At 50.8% G+C, this 19,555-nt stretch overlaps 1 protein-coding gene across 7 annotated transcripts in view; it reads right to left on the bottom strand.

Annotated features, from left to right (window-relative positions):
* Positions 1 to 19,555, bottom strand: part of RXRA (retinoid X receptor alpha) — a 293,911-nt gene that overhangs the window by 93,201 nt on the left and 181,155 nt on the right. For 6 of the 7 annotated variants that reach the window (XM_075905236.1, XM_075905238.1, XM_075905237.1 and 3 more), the window contains one exon: positions 11,452 to 11,705. In XM_075905236.1, the coding sequence (XP_075761351.1) occupies positions 11,452 to 11,705 (254 nt within the window). Of the gene's footprint in view, positions 1 to 11,451; positions 11,706 to 19,555 lie in introns of those variants that run through there. The other variant, XM_075905242.1, reaches the window with a different exon arrangement.

The raw sequence follows: 19,555 nt of genomic DNA, 5'->3' as shown, positions 1-19,555 counted from the left end.
ATTACACCGAGATGGAAAAAACGACAGGGAACATTGCTCCAGACTTACCCCAGATCCCCTGCGTATAGAATTTGGCTCTAATTATCTCCTCTAATGTACAAGGGCTTCTCCTAGCCCTGCCAAGGATGCAGGAATAAACATCACTAGGGCTCTCATGATATTTCTGCCCTATGCATTTTTTTCCCCATTAAAGCGAAACCTCTTCCTCCCGCTCCAGAGACATGCACTGGTTTCAAAAGGTAAGTCTGATGAGTTCGTTCATGCTGAAACGCTGGGGTGCCCTCCTGGCATCTACATTTTTAGAAGGTGCTGGGGAGGGTTCCGAAAAGAGTCATGAGCTAACAAGGCGCCCCCATTAGCTGGCAGACGCAGAGGGGACTAACGCACGAGTTGTTCTGATCACGTCCAGTGGAGGGCAATAGTGCTCGTCTATATTTTGCCCATTCTCTGTCATATCCACCCTCCTTCTCCTCGTGAATGACCAGGCACTTTTAGTTCCTCAAATGCCTATGGCAAAAACTGCATTTCCTATCTAGCCCACCCACTGCCCCCCTCCTGAATAAGCTGATGTGGTTTCCTCTCTCGACATGTCATCCCCTCTGCTCCATCCTGTCTCCATTAAGACTTCTGCTGAACCGCCCCACCATCTCCTTTCAGCTGACTCGCCTGTTTCCTACCCAAATCTGGGAACACCAGGGGGTTTGAAAATATCTTTTGTCCTCTTCATGCTGCCCTGTTGGCACCAGTCCATGAGAGACAAGGGCAGGAGGGAAACTTGAAACACAGAAATGCTACTGAGTGCAAGATTCTTGCTGTAGGTGTCAGCGCTGGTGCTCCCAGAATATCTGTGGCCTCCCCTTCTTTCTCCGCACCCTAAGCCCCAACATCAGCAGCACTGAATTTGTATTCTAAAATGGGAGAGGAAAAGGAGGAGTAAAACCAGTTTGGATCTCGGGGCTAAAAAGGTGTTTCCCTGGCTCGCTCTGTGGAATGCTCGCCATGGGCTTGGAGGTGATTTTACCTGCAAGCATGGTGGCGTCTCCGTGGCTTGACCTTTTAAAATCCAAACTGGGGGCCTCTCTAAACTTTCTAGCTTGGCCAGAAGTCACGGACTTGGTGAAGGAATCATTTAGTGAAATTCCAGGCCCTGAGCCTGCAGCGCGAATCCCCAAGAGCGGGACCGGCAGCCTCTTTTATTTGGGAAGTCAGGTTAGGTGATGAGCATGGGCCCTTCATCCCTATGAGTCTGTGGGAGTTAGACAAGGATATGCTTTTTGAATCATCACGCGATTTAGGTGCACACAGGTCCAGCAGTTGGCTTCAGTGCCTTATAGGAAAACGGAGCGATTGCAAAATGTAGCTAATGATTATTAAGAGGGCTGTCGAGCAATTAAAAAAATGAATCACAATTAATCGCGCTGTTAAATAATAATAAGACTCCAGCTGACGGCAGGCTGGAAAGGAGAATGGCGGAAAGGGATCTAGGGGTCATAGTGGACCACAAGTTGAATATGAGTCAACAGTGTGATGCTGTTGCAAAAAAAGCAAATATGATTCTAGGTTGTATCAACAGGTGTGTTGTAAGCAAAACTCATGAAGTCATTCTTCCGCTCTACTCTGCACTAGTTAGGCCTCAGCTGGAGTACTGTGTCCAGTTCTGGGCGCCACATTTCAAGAAAGATGTGGAGAAATTGGAAAGGATACAGAGAAGAGCTACAAGAATGATTAAAGGTTTAGAGAACATGACCTATGAAGCCAGGCTTCATGAACTGGGCTTGTTTAGTTTGGAAAAAAGAAGATTAAGGGGGGACATGATAGCGGTTTTCAAATATCTAAAAGGGTGTCACAAGGAGGAAGGAGAAAATTTGTTCCTCTTGGTTTCTGAGGACAGGACAAGGAGTAATGGGCTTAAAGTGCAGCAAGGGAGGTTTAGATTGGACATTAGGAAAAAATTCCTAACTGTCAGGGTGGTCAAATATTGGAATAAATTGCCAAGGGAGGTGGTGGAATCTCCCTCTCTGGAGATATTTAAGAACAGGTTAGATAGACATCTGTCAGGGATGGTGTAGACGGAGCTTGGTCCTGCCTTGAGGGCGGGGGGCTGGACTCGATGACCTCTCGAGGTCCCTTCCAGTCCTATGATTCTATGATTGTGCTGCCCCTTTGAAATGCCGCGGCAGCGTTTCAAAGGGGCAGCACCGCCTGGAAAAGCCTGCGATTAACGCACATTAAAAAAATTAATGCGTTAATTCCACTCTGTGTTATTCGCAGGTATTAATTGACAGCCCTAATTATTAAACATCTTTCAACAGCATCCGTAGCCACAGGCTCTGGGTGCCCTAGTAGGGTCAGAACATCAGCTACCTGTGGAAGATGAAAGTTTTGTTGACCCTCTTCCTGTGCTGGTGTGGAGGGGAGGAAAGGAGGGTCACAACTCCAGAAGGGAACAGGGGAGAGCTGGTCTCCCATGATCCATAGTTCTCAGCTCGGATCTGTGCCAATTTGAACCTCAGTCAAAATATTTGGGTGTGTTATGAAATTTGGGTGCTGGGTAATGTAGGCAAGGGAAGGCATTGCCTTCCCAAAACTGCCCACAGGGCCCAGCCGCCTGGGAGGGGGCTGGGGCCGCACCGTGCAGCAGCACGGCTCCCTGGCAGCGGGGGAAGGCTGGGGCTGTGCCATGCGGCAGCACCAACCATCAGCTGGGGTTTGGCGAGGCTTGGCAGGGGTGGGAGGTTGTTGAAGGCGCATGGGCTCGGGGAAAGAGGTGTGGCTTTGGGTGGAAGAGGCGGGGCTTCAGCTTGCCTTCCTCAGCTGGCCTTCACCCGTCACCCATGTATGAGGAGCAGATAGAGAAGTTCTCATGGAGCAACCCAGTCTCAAGCCCATGCCGGGCTTTGGGGATGAGGAGTGGGCCTGGCATTTGAGTGGCAACCAAGGTACAAAAGGAGCACTGGTGTGCAGCATCCACACTGCTCCTGCCTCACAGGATCCACGTCCTGCATCAGCTTCTGGGGAGAGCTTTCCAATCAGGCCCAGGTGGGAGCAGTGTTCAGTGGTCCAGTCTGCTGGTTCCAAAGCAAGACTTGCTGTGGCTGGATCGGTGCTGGAGAGGAATGGTGCGGTCCAAGGGGATCAAAGCTGTTTCTGGCTTATTTGGACATCCAGGAGCAGTAAAGAAAATCCCAACTGCCTACCCCACTTTGACTGCTGGGCAGCAGACCCTTCGACAAGCCAGGGAGGAGTCACCCGCAGTGTTCCCTGTAAGCTGGGCGCTTGTGCGGCCGCTCAGGGGAGATTCCAGTGCCGGCCAGCTGATCAGCAGATCGCCCGCAGCGAGGTGTCTTCTTTCTAGTGGTGGTGCACAGTCACACGGGATGCAGTGCACATAAAATTATTCCACACATGGTTGGAAAATATTAGAGGGGACATTGGTCACCCATTTATTCCAGGGCTGTGCTAATAGCTCACTCCTTGGAGAAATCTACGGTCCTCCTGACTTCGATGGGTGGGAGAAACTAGCACTATCAGACCAAGCATTTCTCGGGGGCTGGCACAGTGTGACTACAGAGGACAAGGGGACTTAACATAGACAAGGGCGGGATGGCTGATAGAATGGGCAGATCCCATGGAAACTCCATTATCCCCCATGGCACATGGCTAAGGGTTAGCCGGCCCTGGCTCTTCGCTTGCCTGTCTCCCAGGGACTGGGACCTGAAACTGCCCCAGGGAGTGTTCCCCCATGAGTCAGCAGGAGCCCCGGCTAGCTGCTGAGTCAGCACACGGGAATGGGAACCTCCTCCGTTTCCTCTTTCAGCAGCTGCCCGAAACCACAGCCATGCTACACGTGCACCTCTTGGTTCCCACATTACCCCTTCCTCTCCCCTCTCCCCTCCCCCCCCCCCCCCCGCCGGCGCCTGCTGCTCCTTCCTCTTGGGTGTAAGGATCCAAAAAAAAAAATCTGAAGGTGGGCGCCTGAGAGAGCCAGCCAGTCCGGCCCCAAACCTCACCCTCATTGCCATATGGAACCTAGTTCTGCTTTGTGATGAGCACAAACTCAGCAATGAGCTGAGCAGAGGGCCCTGGCGCAGATGGCAAGGAAGTACTTTGAGTTAGCTCACGGTGGATGGGAGGCAGCGTTGCCTAGCAATTAGAACACGTTCCTGGGCATCGGGGTTCCATTCTGCTCTCTATTGTTGACTCTTTGTTTTAAGCTCCGAGGACTGAGTCCTCTCTGTGGGGGCCTGGGAGCAGCCAGCTCTAAAAACCGCTGCTGAGTCCCCAGATGTCCTTGAAATGAATCAATTGTGTCTGAAGGGACGAGGCAGCCCTGCGAGAGTGGCCGCAGGCACCTGCAGAGCTGCTGAGAGAAACGCCTGGGGGGAGTCTGCAAAAGTCCTGCAGGCTGCTCCAGCAGCTTGGGTCTTCCTGAGAATGGCACTGAAGTGAGCAGAAGGAATTATGAAATAGACTTGAATGGAACTTTGCTTCTCTCTCTTTTTCTCTCTCTCAAATATGATTTTCAGAGATTCCTGGGGTTGCCAAAAAGCTCTAAGTCCTGATCTGTTCATCAGGATACCTGGGTCAGTGGACACTTTGCTGCACCAAATTTTGATGCCATAAGCATATGTCTGTAACGCCAATGGACAGACCCAAACCTGGGACCTCTGGAGTTTAGTGCGTGAACCTCTACAGCTAGGCTACGTCTACACTGGCCCCTTTTCCGGAAGGGGCATGTAAATTTCACTAGTCATCGTAGGGAAATCCGCGAGGGATTTAAATATCCCCCGCGGCATTTAAATAAAAATGTCCGCCGCTTTTTTCCGGCTTTTAAGAAAGCCGGAAAAGAGCGTCTAGACTGGCCCCGATCCTCCGGAAAAAGTGCCCTTTTCCGGAGGCTCTTATTCCTACTTTGAAGGAACCTCTGATCTTATTCCTACTTTGAAGTAGGAATAAGAGCCTCCGGAAAAGGGCACTTTTTCCGGAGGATCGGGGCCAGTCTAGATGCTTTTTTCCGGCTTTTTTAAAAGCCGGAAAAAAGCGGCGGACATTTTTATTTAAATGCCGCGGGGGATATTTAAATCCCCCGCGGATTTCCCTACGACGACTAGTGAAATTTACATGCCCCTTCCGTAAAAGGGGCCAGTGTAGACGTAGCCCTAGAGTTATAAAACCAGCTGGTTCTCGGCTAAGGCTGTAGAGGAAACTCATTCGTTCTGTAAGTGGTCCAAGTGCCACTATACACAGTAAAACCTGTGTTATCCGGCACGCTCGGGGATTAGGGCATTCGGTTATCTAAAAATTCCGGTTATCTGAGGGTGTGTCTAGACTACAAGTTTTCTTCCAAAAAAGTAGCCTTTTTTCGAAAAAACTTCCCCTGCATCTAGACTGCTGCTGCGTTCTTTCAAAAATAAATCAAAAGAATGTGGCAGTTTTTTTAACCGCGGAAAACCTTATTTTATGAGGAAGAACGCCTTTTTTCTAAAGGTTGTAGTCTAGATGCTCTTTTTCAAAAGAGGCTTTTTCGAAAGTATCTTTCGAAAAAGCCTCTTTCGAAAGAGGCTTGCAGTCTAGATGTAGCCTGAGAGTCCCATCAACCTAGGAAAAAACAACGGACAATAATAGTAAAACTCAAGTTTTTAATATTGGTAGTTTTGTAGTGTGAGGCAGTGGGTCTCACATTTCTATTTTGAGTTAAAGATGATTAGTATTTCTTAAATAAAAAATAGTTAAGCCAATCATGGTAAACCAAGCCAGGGCTGTGCACCTGAAAATGTGACAGTATTGTGGCTAGGGGCCAATGCCAGTTAACAAAGTGTGTGTGTGCGTAGATAGATAGATAGATAGTATTGGGTAAAACCTACTTCTTCAGATGAGAGAGGAGAAAAAAGGGGGCAGTTCCAACTGGAGGTTCCCCCTTTTTTCTCCACTCTCATCTGAGGAAGTGGGTTTTCCCCACCAAAGCTCATGCGACTATATATATGTGTATATATATATATATATATATATATATATATATATATAATTTTTTTTCTTAAGTCTCTAAGGTGCCACAGGACGACTTTTTTTTTTTAAAGTTACAGACTAACCCAGCGAACCCTCTGAGACTTTACTAAGAACAGTGCACACTCCCAGTAGGTATGTGGGTTACACCTGCACACGCCAGAGAGAGCCCTTTCGATAATCCGGCCTTGGAATCGTCTGAATATCCTGCTCTGTGCGGTCCCTGACAGATTTCTTGGCCTCTTCTGTGCTGTTTCCCCCTTGCTGAACTAAAGGTGCCCACCTCCCAGGGGAATGCCCCGTGAGGCTACAATGTTTGGAAAGCAGTTTGGGATCCGTGGCTGACAGGACCCAGTGAGAGTGAGGCATGCATTGCTACCCACGAGAATACACTGGAGTGCCACAAAGGGCACTTTGGGCAGGACTGACTTGCTCACTCCCTTCTATTTCTGGGGCATTCATAAGAGGAACTCAGGCCAGAGCAACGGAGCTGTGCAGCAGTGGAGGTGGGCAGGGGGTCAGGACGGGAAGAGCAGGCCGAGACCGAAGTGGCGTTCAGGAGGGAGGTGCAACGGGACTGGAATGGCAGAGGGAGCTGAAGGGTCCTGACAAAGCTGTGCAGTATGGGGAATTCGTGTGAGCCCTGCCTTCGCTATGCCTCGTAGAATCCTAGAGCTGGAAGAGATCTCACGAGGTCATCAAGTCCAGTCCCCTGCCCAAGGCAGGACCAATCCCAACTAGCTGCATTGAGTGCTACCGGCACCTCAAGTTCCCCAAAGAAATCCACCCTCTGGAATCTACAAGAGTTGGCCCTAAATGCCATTTTGCATCCTCTGAGACTCGGCTCTGGCCCAGCCCAGCCCATCCCTTGGCCTTTCTTTAGCCCCGTCCGCAAAGCTTGTCCCTGGGCACCAGCATCCATTCAGCCTGGAGGGAGAACGCAACCAACTTTGCAAAGGAGAGTGAGTGGGGCTGGGAGGAAAGCGGCTTTGCGGCTCTTCGCCCTGCACACCTCATCCTGCCGGTGTCCTTCTGCTCGGCTAGGTTCCCAGCGCTAACGAGGCGTAGTCTGATGGCAAGTGGCATCTGCCATCTGATTCAAACCACCTTCCATCAGTGCCAGCTCAGCTCGGCAAGGCGGGGACACGCTTCATTAACCCCGGGGCTTTGTGGGCTTGTAGGACGACAAAGGGAACCGTGTTCCTCTCCCCCTGCCTGCCCTCCAGTGCGCCGTGGTGACAGGGTGCATCTCCCTCCCATCTCACTGCCAGCTCAGGTAGGTCTTTCTGCCCCTAACAAAGGTGGGGGCCTAATGCTCCCAGACAGGGGACAGATGGCAAAAGCCATTAGACTGAAAACATCTTAAACGTCTCCTCCAGGAAAACCACTTAGGACAGCCCGTGAGCAAATGACAGGCGGACCCGGGGCTCCGTCGGGGTCTAGAGACGCTGTACGCGCCAGGGCGCTGCTCAGCACCATCGGAGTCACTCTCGATTCCCCTTTCCCGTTCTGCGGCTTTTCGTTTCAGTTCCTCTGGCTCGGGCATCTCTGCTTCCTAAAATAGCCACAGCCTCTCATTGAAACTCCGGCGATGCCGCCCTTTCCCACCCCAGCCTCGCACTCCCTCCCGCTGGCTACTCACATGCTTGCATTGCTACATGTCTCCCGCCACCCTGGCTTCGTGCTGCAGGGTGGCCACAGGGAGTCGTGCAGCACGGTTTCAGTTCTCCCCGCCTGGCCATCAGAGGGAAGGCAGCCTTGTCTACCCAAGGTATGCCATGCCGGGGATTAGGGATGTTAAAATGCGTGTAACCATCTATTTCAGCGGTTACGTGGTTACACGCAGAAGCCGGTGCACACTGGGAGCTGGCTTTTAAGCCGGCTTCCCACACATAGGGGCTGTGTCTAGACTGGCAAGTTTTTCCGCAAAATCATCTGCTTTTGTGGAAAAACTTGTCAGCTGTCAAATTAAATCGAAAGAACGCGGCTTTTCTTTCGATGGCGGTACTCCTCATTTCACGAGGAAGAATGCCTTTTTTTGAAAGTGCTCTTTCGAAAAAAGGCGTTCTTGAATGCCAACAGGGCTTTTTCGAAAGAGAGCATCCAGACTGCCTGGGTGCACTCTTTCGAAAAAGCGGCTCACTTTTTCGAAAGAAGAGGTTGCAGTCTAGACGTAGCCTTCCTGGCTCCCATCTGCCACCCTGCTCCCGCGGTTGTTGACTGCATTGCTGACTCTGAGACAGAGGCAGCAGTCCGGGGTGGCAGAGGGCTCCCCAGAAGCCAGTGCATGCTGGGAGCCAGCTTTTAAACCTGCTCCCCATGCGTACCGAGGTAGCAGCACGAGGTGGCAGGCAGCTCCCTGGGAGCCGGTGCACACCAGAAGCCAACTTTTAAGCCGGCTTCCCGCACATAGCAGCTCCTACCTGCCACCCCACCTTGCTGACTCTGAGACAGAAGCAGCAGCCAAGGCAGCAGGTGACTCTCCAGGAGCTGGACGGGGAGCCACATGTAACCACTGGGTAACCAACAAGCATGAGCTTATCAGTTACCCATTTAAACGTCTCCACTCCTCCATCCCGACTGCGGGTAGGCGTATGTAGTGATTCCCCTAGTGCGCAGCCCTCTAGGAATCCTCTGGGAGCCAAGAGATCAGGGTTCTGGGGTGAGCAGAGCAGAGCAGAGGAGGACTAGGGGCAGGCACAGGAAATGAGGCATCTCCTCTTGCAGTTCTGCAACCCTGCAAAATCATACATCAGAGCAGCTGTTCTGGCTGCCCTTGCTAGCAGCAAGCCCATAGTGGCCCCTGCAATCCCTGAACCGACACATGCTGTCCTCCTCCTGTCTGTGCACCCGCACCTGGGCAGGAATGAATATCTCACTATGTAGCTAAAGTCACTGACCACCAACGGCACTGACCACCCCTCCCCAGACACATCCGTATGGGCGAGGTCTCCATCCCCTCTGGCACGGACACTGGGTGCCGAAAGCTCCAGAAGACGCGGGCTGATTTCAGACATGCTCCCGAGAGGGACTTCTGCTCAGCCCTGCATTCCCATGCTGTGCTCTGGAGCACAAAGTCAGGTGGAAACCTGTGCGAGGACGTCTGCACTACGGCATTGTTTCGCAATAACTCATGTTATTTTGAAATAACAAGGTGAACATCCACACAGCAAGTCCGTTATTTTGAAATGATTTTGAAATAACAGGCTCCGAATTCCGGAATCATAAACCCTCATTTCACGAGGAATAACGCCTATTCCGAAATAGCTATTTTGAAGAAGCGGTCGTGTGAACGTTCCGCTGCTGCTATTTCAAAATCGCTCCTCCCCGGGGCCTTTCAAAATAATTACACCCCAGTGCTTCCTGGGGCTCTAAATCAAGGTAGCACGTCCACATTAGGGGAGCCTGCCTCGGACTAATTTCGAGGCTTCCCTGTAGTGTGGATATGCTCTTTTGAAATAGTTATTTCAGGAGTTGTTATTCTGAAATAACTTATTTCGAAACACCCTTAGCCTACATCTAGACTGCCCCCTCTTGTGCAAGAAAATATGCAAATGAGGCAAAGCGGTGAATATCGCCGTGCCTCATTTGCATACTTAATGAGATGCCATTTTTGCACAAGGGGCTTTGCACCAGGGGCAAAACCCGCCTCTTGCGCAAGAGCCGTTCTTCCTGAAAAAAGCAGGAGAATGGCTCTTGTGCAAAAGCCCCTTGCGCAAAAATGGTGGCTCATTAAGTATGCAAATGAGGCGTGGCAATATTCGCCGCCTCGCCTCATTTGCATATTTTCTTGCGCAAGAGGGGGCAGTGTAGACGTAATCTTATAGTGTAGACATAGTGTGAGTGAGGAATGGGGAGGGAGAGGTCCCAATCTCTGTAGCTCCATCTCAGGCATGCACAAAATACCGCTCTACCTGTCTCTAGCAAAGACAGTGGTTATCCCTAGAAAATAAACCAGGCGGATATAAAAATAAAGGTGCCGGCAGGTGTTTGACTCCCAGAGCGGCTGTGAAATAAATAAACCAGCAACCAGCGGCAGGTGGTAGCCAACTTCTTAATCTGCCCTTTTGCTCAGGGTAATACGCAGTCAGCCAGCAACAGGTGGCAGGGCCTGGATGGCTCTCCCAGCTCCTGCTATTTTTAAAAGGGGCTTATCTCTTTATAGCAAGAGATATTTACATAATCTTCAATCAGCAAACCCCAGCACATCCACCCAGGAAGAGAAGGGGAAAACACTCAGCCTGGGAGACAAGAGGGAGCCGTACGCAGAAGTTACATAGAAAAGGTTCCTAAAGGGTCCCCTTGCCACTGGAATGGCACTAGACTTATTCTGGTTGTTCTCAGCTATAGGATGGGATGGTCACAGCACAGACACTGGTGTTGAAGTAGCCTCAATACCAGTAGCAGAGCAGCCCCCAGCCAGCCCTAGACTAGACAGCTATTTTTTCCTTGTCTCCCACATAGTTCCTGGCTAATCCCCAGGCCCCCGGATCCAGTGGTCCCAGTGCACATCTATCGGGGACGGTTCTGCTGACATCCATCAGCGAGCTTTGCATAGGGTCCCAAACATTCATGCGCCAGCCTGCTCCTAAGAGAGGCACTAGGTGTCCTTGTCGTTCGGTTTTTCAGTTGGATTTTTGCTGTGGCCCAGGCCTGTTTTTTAGATGGCCCAAGTGACTCTGTCCGCATTACAGCCCAACCACATGAAGCCCAGCCAAACAGCCTGACTTCCTTCACTAATGATGGAGGCTGACTCTCTTGGGCCATACAGAGGTGCAACTCCGGAGTACGCCACCGAGATCTATGGGGTACATCAGGCTGAGGCTAGTGCAAGCCAGTGGAGAACCCAGACCAAGATTTGGAAAGGCAAGCTCCCATCCCGAATTGCCCTGAGTCACCTCCCTAGAAAATTCTACGAGGGCGAGTGATCCTTGCAGAAAACCTTGCTCATGTCTTGAGTTTCTGGATCTGGAGGGACCCTATCTGGATAGTTCAGAACGCCTCACCGGCTGTTCCAGTCTGGGGCTTTGGTTTGGACCCACCACTACTTTTTTAAAATCATGTGGATAAGACCCATTTCATTTTAAAGCAAACAAAAAGGAAGTACTGCTTCACACAACGCACAGTCAACCTGTGGAACTCCTTGCCAGAGGATGTTGCAAAGGCCAAGACTATAACAGGGTTCAAAAAAAGAGCTGGATAAATTCATGAAGGATAGGTCCATCAATGACTATTGGGCAGGAATGGTGCACAATGGTTGACAAGGGATGAATCACTTGATTATTACTTGTTCTGTTCCTTCCCTCTGGGGCACCTGGCATTGGCCACTGTCAGGAAACTGGGCTAGACAGACCTTTGGTCTGACCCTGTATGGCCACTTTTATGTTTCCACTGTTCGTAAATAAAACTCTTTCCCCATCCCTCCCCAGCACTCTCCTCCCCACTCACCTGTGGGCTGCCAGTTCCAAATCCAAGGGTGGGAGTTGACGGGACAGACATTGAGTGAGGCCCCATGGGGGAGCTGATGACGGAGAAAGGGGGGCCCATGCCATTGATGGGGGAGCTCAGAGTGCTGATGGGCGAATGAAGCTGACCGGAGGATCCGATGCCTGGCCCGATGGATGGATGGAGGGAAGGTGCGGCCATAGGCCCCCGGCCACTCGGGGAGTTCAGGGACGTGGAATTGACTTGAGTAGAAAAATCTGTAAGACACAAAAGAAATGCTGTGGTTCAAAACCCCACCGGTGGTATTCTGAAGGGACCTCTCGTGCGCAATCATGCAGCATTCTTAACGAGCCAGGCCTTGCCACGAACGATACCCATCCTCCAGCTTTCCCTCAGACACCCTTGTGCCATCTTCCCGGTCATCCCCGTGAAAATCTGAATGGCTATCCCATCGCTGTCCTTCACACCTAGCACTCCCCTTCCACAGGTAACTGGCTTAAAACCTGACACAGTGTCGAGGGAGCTGGTGTACAGAGGCCATTGCTTAGAACGCCCTTTCCACGTGCTGCACTGTCCCCTTGCCCTGCCCTCGACTGTTTGTCGTATCCATCTGCTGTTTCCTGATTGCAGGCTCTTTGGGGCTGAGATCGGCTTCCCATTGTGCATGAGCAAGAGGGCAGTGGGGCCCCTAGGCACCTCCCCATCTATGACACTATTCCTCAAGGCTGGTTGCGTGTCCATGAATGAGGGATGTATTTTGGCGCCACTCTCTATGTGGGGGATGTGTGTGGTATTTTCGGGAGGGTTGTGTGTCTCAGTATTTTTGTGTGTGCAATGGAAATGTGGGGTATATATGAGGGAGGCGTGTGTGTTTATGAATCTGTGTAGGTGGGTTGTGTTTGCGTCCATATGAGGGGGTGGCGTGGCTTGTGTTCACAAGGCGGAACGTATGGGTTTGTGTGGCATGATGAGCATATGTGGAGGAGGGTGTGTGTGTGTGTGTGTGTGTGTGTGTGTGAATGAGACAGGGAGCTGTGTGTCTGAACAGTATGTGTTTGTGGAGCAGAAGTGTGTGGGTGTGTATGTGACAGAGAGTAGCTTTGTGTTTGTTAGGTACATGTCTGTGAGGTGGAGCGTTTCTTTGCACAGACCCCAATAAGCCCTGGTCACTCCATGCCCTTCTGGGACTTTGAACTGGAATTCAACTTTGCTTGGGAGTTTTCTGCACGCAGCACCCCCCCCCTTCCCCCCCTACGGCTCTACAGTCCCAGGAGAGTGGGGGGGATGTTTAAAAATAGACTCCAACTCTGTGGAGAGGAGACTCGGAGCCACTCCTGGCACATTTCCTCCTCATCCTGTCACGCTGCCTGAGAAACAGCCCAAACCAAGAGAGAGAAGAGCTCTTAATGCTCTTTTCCAAAGGTTGTGGAGAGAAATCGCATGACGGGGCTTTGGGCTGTCAGGGAAGCAGCTCCCACTGTCCCCATTTAGAACAGCTTGGGGGCGAGGGGGAGGGAGGAAGAAAAGAAGAAACTCCAAGCCGAAGTCCATGTGATTGCTGTCTCTCACCCACACAGGTGTGACTGCGTCGACATTTGTCTCCCAGCGCTGGATTAAAGCATTCTGGGACCCTCTGCACTATGGCAATGGAGGGGGCATGTTTGGCTTCTCTCTCTCCTCCCCTCTGGCCCTGGTTATGAGGGAAGGGCACCTGAGCCAAGCCTGAGTGGTGCTGTGTACACTTTTCCCTGAGGGCCGTAACGCCACCCCTATCCAGGGGCTGGGGCCCCCTGTGAGGCAGGGGCGCCGGGCACATGCACTGAGTGCGGTGCACTGATTAATTCAGGCCTGGCCCCACCTTGGCCACTGGGGAACCAGACGCCCAGAGACTGGAAGGTTCACATTTTCGAAAGCGATGAGGGGCCCCTCCGTTTTTCGGGGTCTCAAACTTAGCAGATGCTTCTGGAAACCTTGTGATTTGCCAGAGGGTTGCAAAGCGAGGCTGGAGGAGACGCCTGTCCGGCCCATGTCACAGCCCTGTCCCTCCACTGGCTTCGGCGGGTACTGCTGAGTCACGTCCGTGCTCGGACCACTCAACCCAATGCTGGGCCTGAATGTGATCCCAGTGAGCAGAGACCCCTTGGATCCCTAATAAACAGTGCCCGGAGGGAGGGGGCAGTCTGAGTCACAGAGTACACGTTTCTGCCGACACAAAGCAATACACATCGTGGTTCTATGGCAAATCTCATCTGAAAATCCGCAAGTGCTTCACCGTTGGCAATTCATGCACTGGGCCTGACGATAGTCACTTCAGGCAGGGAAACATTATCTCAGTTTTCCAGAAAACAGGAACAGCACTGTCATTCCTTACTCAAAGTTCACCTGTCAAGTCAGCAGCAGGGTCAGGAACAGAACCTGCGACCCCCACCCAGGCTCTAAATCAACGGTGGGCAATAAAATGGCGGCGGTTCGCCCGGGGTTAGCCCCAGGCGGTTTGCCACCTCTATACTTCCCCGAGCTTCCGGCAGCTTCCGTTGGCTGGGAATGGCGATCCGCGCCCAAGGAGGGCTGCGGTCGCCTGTTCCTGCAGCGGCTCGGGTAAATCTAGTGGTAGCGGTCCGCCAGGACCAAACCCTGGGGAACCAGATCCAGCCCGCAGGCCGGCATGAGCCCGCCCCTGCCCTGACGACTCATCAAACTGGCCCGTGTAGGCACGATTGAGCAACACGATCCATTTCGATGCTGACGGTGCCTCGATAACTCTCATTGGCTGCCCTGCTGACCAGCCCGTTTGTAGGCCGGCTCTATAAAGGGAGGACAGGGAAGCTTCCTGAGTAGCAACACCCTGAGAGAATCTCTCTGTGTGGAGAGGCATCACAATGGGGCGACGCGCAGCCGGGCCCCCTCAAGCCAAGGAACAAGCCAGACAAAGGGCCGCTGTGTCCTCTCCACACTGAGCACTCCGCTCCCATCTTGTAATCCCGTGTAGGCCTGTGCCCATTGTGTCTGGCAGGCAGCGAGCTTTCCCAAAGTTGTCGCCGTAACAGGATTACAAGTGTGAAGAAAGAGGCTCCCTCCCTGAGGAGATCATTCTTAAACCGCCCAGAGAAGGGCCAGAAAGTGGCTTCCCGGGGGCTCGAACACAAAAGCAGGGAGGGATTAGGCTCCAAAAATCTGAGCGGCGGCAGAGGTTTCGACATCTTCCACAGACGTTTCTCTTCCCGCTGGTTGCTGTGACATTGTGGGACAGCTGGTTGTGGAGAGTTCACCTGGCAACAGAGGGGAAGGGCTGGGAGATTGTGTGCGGCATGTCACACGGGTGCACCAACACTGCACACCCATGCCTGACCTACAATGGCAGGCACCCTTGACACTGCATACTAATGTTAGATTCATGGATGCCCTGGGCTCACGGAGAAGCACAAGGCCACACCAAGTGCAGGGGTGTAATAGTGTAGTCGATGAACCAATTAACCGATACGTTTATCAGTTAATGCTACAGACATTAGCAATGCTAATTAACCAAAAAGTTTATCGGTCAATGCTACAGAATGCTACACGCATTCCCTCTCCCCTCCCCCCACCAGTAAATTTTTTAGCAGGCTGGCCAGCAGCCCAGCTTAGTCCTACACCGGGTCTGGGACCTACCCCTGCTGCAGCTTTGCAGCTAAAGTGTATTAGGAGCCAGGTGAGCAGGCAGCCTGGCCCAGTTCCGACTTGCGCTGGATCCAGGAACTCGGACCCCACCCCGCACTGCTGCTCCTGGCATAAAGTCCCCTCTTGGATTTGAGCTGGGTAAACAGAGGAAGCATCCTGGGCAGGATGGCAAGAAATTATGACCAAGCAATTTGAGCCCCACCCAACTGGTCCCAAAGGATCCCAGAAATGATCAAACCCTGCTTTGGCTTGATGTAGAGCCATGTAGAGCCCTGCGCAGCTGCAAAATGGTTGTCCAGATCTGCATCGAGATCTGCAAAAATGAGCTACGGAGTTCTGCATCCACATGTCTGCACATTTGCAGGGCTCTATTCCCAGGCACAACAGAAATGCTACTTTGGCGAGACGGCGCGGGCGGTCCAGGCTGAATCTGCTCCTAATAGGTGTGCGGAAGAAAAGAAGAGGCACGTGAACTGAAAGGAGAGGGAAGGAAAGGAGGCTGAGTGAGGGGCAGGGAAGTTTTTTTCCTTTTAAAGCAAGGCCCGGAATAGTTAACGCAAATGCACGAAGTGGCAAAGGTCACGGACAGGTTCCTGGAGATCAGCCCACACCCAGAATAACAGCAGAAAACAAAAAGCTTGCTGAACCCAGCCTGCTGTCCAAATGCCTTTCCCAAAACACACAGCTACCTTCCAGCAAAATTAGAACCAAACGCAAAAACACCACCGCTTCCGTTGCCACATATACTCGCTCTCCTCCTGAACCGGCTTCTATTACTCATCCTGTTTACACATTACTATCCAAGCAGACACATTCCCAGGCACCCAGGGAGGAACTGGGCGTGTTTTCTGGGGCAGGTCTGGAGAAAATCATCTAAGCAGAAAGAAAAAGAAGAAAAATCGTTTGCGTTGAAGGAACGTGTGAGTGCATGAATGTGTGTTATGTGGGGGGTTGTGTACATGCAGGCATGCCTGTGCATTGTTCATGTGTTGTTTCTGCAGGCATGTTATAGGTGCATGTTTGTGCACGAGTGTATGCACAAAACACACTTGTACGTGTACACAAACACACAGCACATGCATGCATGGCCCTTTTTTGCATATGCCTGGATACATTTGTGCCTTGCATGCATGTGCTGTGTGTTTGTGTATACGTACAAGTGTGTTTTGTGCATGCCCCTTTCCATGTGTGTGTTTAGCAGAGAAAACGTCACTCCCTCCAATCTGACCCAGCTCTGAATTTTTTAGGAAGCCCTTGTATTTATAACAGGCAAGACTCAACTCCTGCATCCAAACAGAATGTTGGGGTGCTTAACATCCCAATCCAAATAATGCTATCGTGCCTCGTGCTGCCTCACAGCTTGTCCCAAGGAGGTGTTTAAAGAAGGGATGATCTGTAACATTTCACCAGGAAAGGAATTTTAGTTAAAAAAAATTAAAAAGGGAATGGAAACGTTCGATGAATTTCCCTTCCCATTTTCCAGCCACATGCGCACGCAGTTTTGCATATGTGGCGGGTACAGATGGCAGGGGTATCTTTCAAAGTGCTTTATTAACACTACAGAATTGCCTCTCCCACGTCAGGATAAATAAAACTGCGATCTCATAGGAGACTGCAGGATCTTGATCTGCATGGCTTTGGTAACCGCTGAGTAGCTCACAGGCTCCGTAACAAGCCTGACACTCCAAGTCACAAGTTCAGAAACTGACCCCCCGCCCATTGACCCATGTGAAACGGCTTTGGTGGGTCTTAGTCCAGCCCCAGCAGAGGAGTGTCCGTATCACACAAAAACCACTGACACTAATTGCCCCCTTTGTTTGCACTCTCTGCCAAGACACCAAGGGCTGAATAGAGGCATTGAGAGCCTGAACTCGCCCAGGGAAAAGGCTCTCTCCAGGCTTGAGTTAAGGAACCCTCACCAGGAAACTGGATTGTCACAGCCTTTTTCTGTACAGGATCTTGCAAAAATACAAGTCTGGCTGGTGGTTTTGCCCGTGTGGGGGGTCTAAACGAGTATCGCATTTGGGGGTAGGAAGGAATTTCCTCCCTAGGTCAGCGTGGCAGAGAGCCTGGAGGGGCTTTGCCTTCCTCTCCACTATGGGGCACAGGTCACTGGCAGGCTTGATTGAGTGTCAATAGTGAATTCTCTGTAACTTAAAGTCTTTAAATCATGATTTGAGGGATTCAGTAACTTAGGCAGAGGTTACGGGCAATGTTCCATCTAATTTTTTCCATGCACAGAATAAATTTTATGTGAACATAAGAATATAAAATCGGCCAGACTGGGCCAGATCAACGGTTCATCCAGCCCAGTATCCGGTCTGCTGACAGTGACCAATGCCAGATGCCCCAAAAGGAGGAAACAAAACGTGATCCCTCCCGTCACCACCTCCAGAGAAACAGAGGCTAGGGACACCATTCCTACCCATCCTGGCTAATAGCCATTGATGGACCTAACCTCCATGAATCTATCAAGCTTTTTTGAACCTTGAATCAAGTGATCCATCCCCTGTCACCCATTCCCAGCTTCTGAAAAACAGCAGGTAGGGCCACCATCTCTACCCATCCAGTCCAATATCCATTGACAGACATGTCCTCCATGAATGTATCTAGTTCTTTTTTGAACCCTGATAAAGTCCTGGTCTTCTCAACATCCTCTGGCAAGGAGTTCCACAGGTTGACTGTACGCTGAGTGAAGAAAAACTTTCTTTGGTTTGTTTTAAACCTGCTGCCTGTTAATTTCATTTGGTGACCCCTAGTTCTTATATTGTGGGAATAAGTAAATAACTTTTCCTTATTCATTTTTTCCACACCAATCATGATTTTTTAGACCTCTATAATATCCCCCCCCCCTTAGTGCACCAAGACATATGCGGATGTGCACCACCAATAGAAACGCATTCTTGCAGCTGTGGGCGCTCTGCTAATCAGCTGGGAGGCACCTGAATCTGTCCTAGATAGCCGCACAAGTGCACAGCTTACAAGGAACACTGGTTTGGGGTCAGTTACAGGAGTGGGTGGGTGAGGTTCTCTGGTTTGCGACGTGCAGGATAAGACTGGTTGATGATGATGGTCCCTTCTGATCTTAAAGTCTATGAAACAGTGATTGAAGTATTTCTTCACCCAATGAAGTCAACCTGTGGAACTCCCTGCCAGTGGATGTTGTGAAGACTGGACTTTTCAACAGGATTCAAAAAAGAGCTAGATACATTCATGGAGGTTAGGTCCATCAATGGCTATTAGCTAGGATGGGTAGGAATGGTGTCCCTAGCCTCTGTTTGTCAGAAGCTGGGAATAGATGACAGGAGAGGGATCACTTGATGGTTACCTATTCTGCTCATTCCCTCTGGAGAACCTGGCATGGGCCACTGTCAGCAGACAGGATACTGAGGTAGATGGGCCTTTGGTCTCACCCAGTATGGCCGTTCTTATGCTCATATTTGCTTTTTCTTAAAAAGATCACGAAAAGAAAAAAAGAAACCCAAACACAGATGTTACCAGGCCTTTCGCTCTAGCATAACCATTTCCAGCAGCAAAGTTCTGTCCTGGGAAAATCACGACTCAGGGCGCCAAGGAAGATGAAGTAGCAAGCTGTGTGCATGCGTAACACCTTCCATCCACAGCTGCCATGACAAAATCCTCCTACAGCTTTCGAAATGCATTTCTCATCCGAAGAAGCCCTTTTCTCATCTCAGCGAGGATGCTGCAGCCGCAACCGCACAGGGAAAATCGTCTTGACCCTGAGAGGCGTTGAGTACCGTGTGACTCTCTCTGTGCCCCAGAGTGGCACAGGAACATGATGACTTCCACCAGGGAATGGGCAATTTCTCCCTGTTTTTCCCTGCCTCCCTCCTTTATCAACACCTGTTGCTAGAAACTGGGAAAAGTTCTAAAAAAGCACAGGATATGACTATACATTTTGCGCAAAAAATATGCAAATGAGGTGAAGCGTGGAATATTGCCGTGCTTCATTTGCATAATTAACGAGCGGCCACTTTTTGCGCAAAAACCCCCTCTGGCGCAAGAGCCGTTCTCCCGCATTTTTTTCAGGAAGAACGGCTCTTGCGCAATAGCCTCTTGCACAAAAATCAGCCACTCATTAATTACGTAAATGCGGTGTGGCGATATTCTACGCTTTGCCTCATTTGCATATTTCTTGCACAAAACAGCGCAGTATGGAAATAGCCTTAAAGTTTTATTAAAGTGGGACACATAAAGCCAGGGTTCATTCTCTCCTTATGCACACAGCAGCTTTTATGAAAAGTCAAGAAAAGGATGGGAAACTCTTTAGGGAACTCACCCTTCCTCAATTATACCTTGGAATGTCAGGGCTATTCTTTACCTAGTCCGCTACCAGCACAGCAGTCATGCAGTTAGAAGGCGCAAGCCTTTTATTGTTTTGTGGGTGAGTTTGTATCTATTAGTGAATAATTAGTGAATTATCAGTGCA

Source organism: Pelodiscus sinensis, chromosome 22 (genome assembly GCF_049634645.1).
Source record: "Pelodiscus sinensis isolate JC-2024 chromosome 22, ASM4963464v1, whole genome shotgun sequence".
In the NCBI taxonomy this organism is placed as follows: Eukaryota; Metazoa; Chordata; order Testudines; family Trionychidae; genus Pelodiscus; species Pelodiscus sinensis.
The sequence above is the reverse complement of the archived record's forward strand: the minus strand, read 5'-3'. Positions and strand labels throughout refer to the sequence as shown.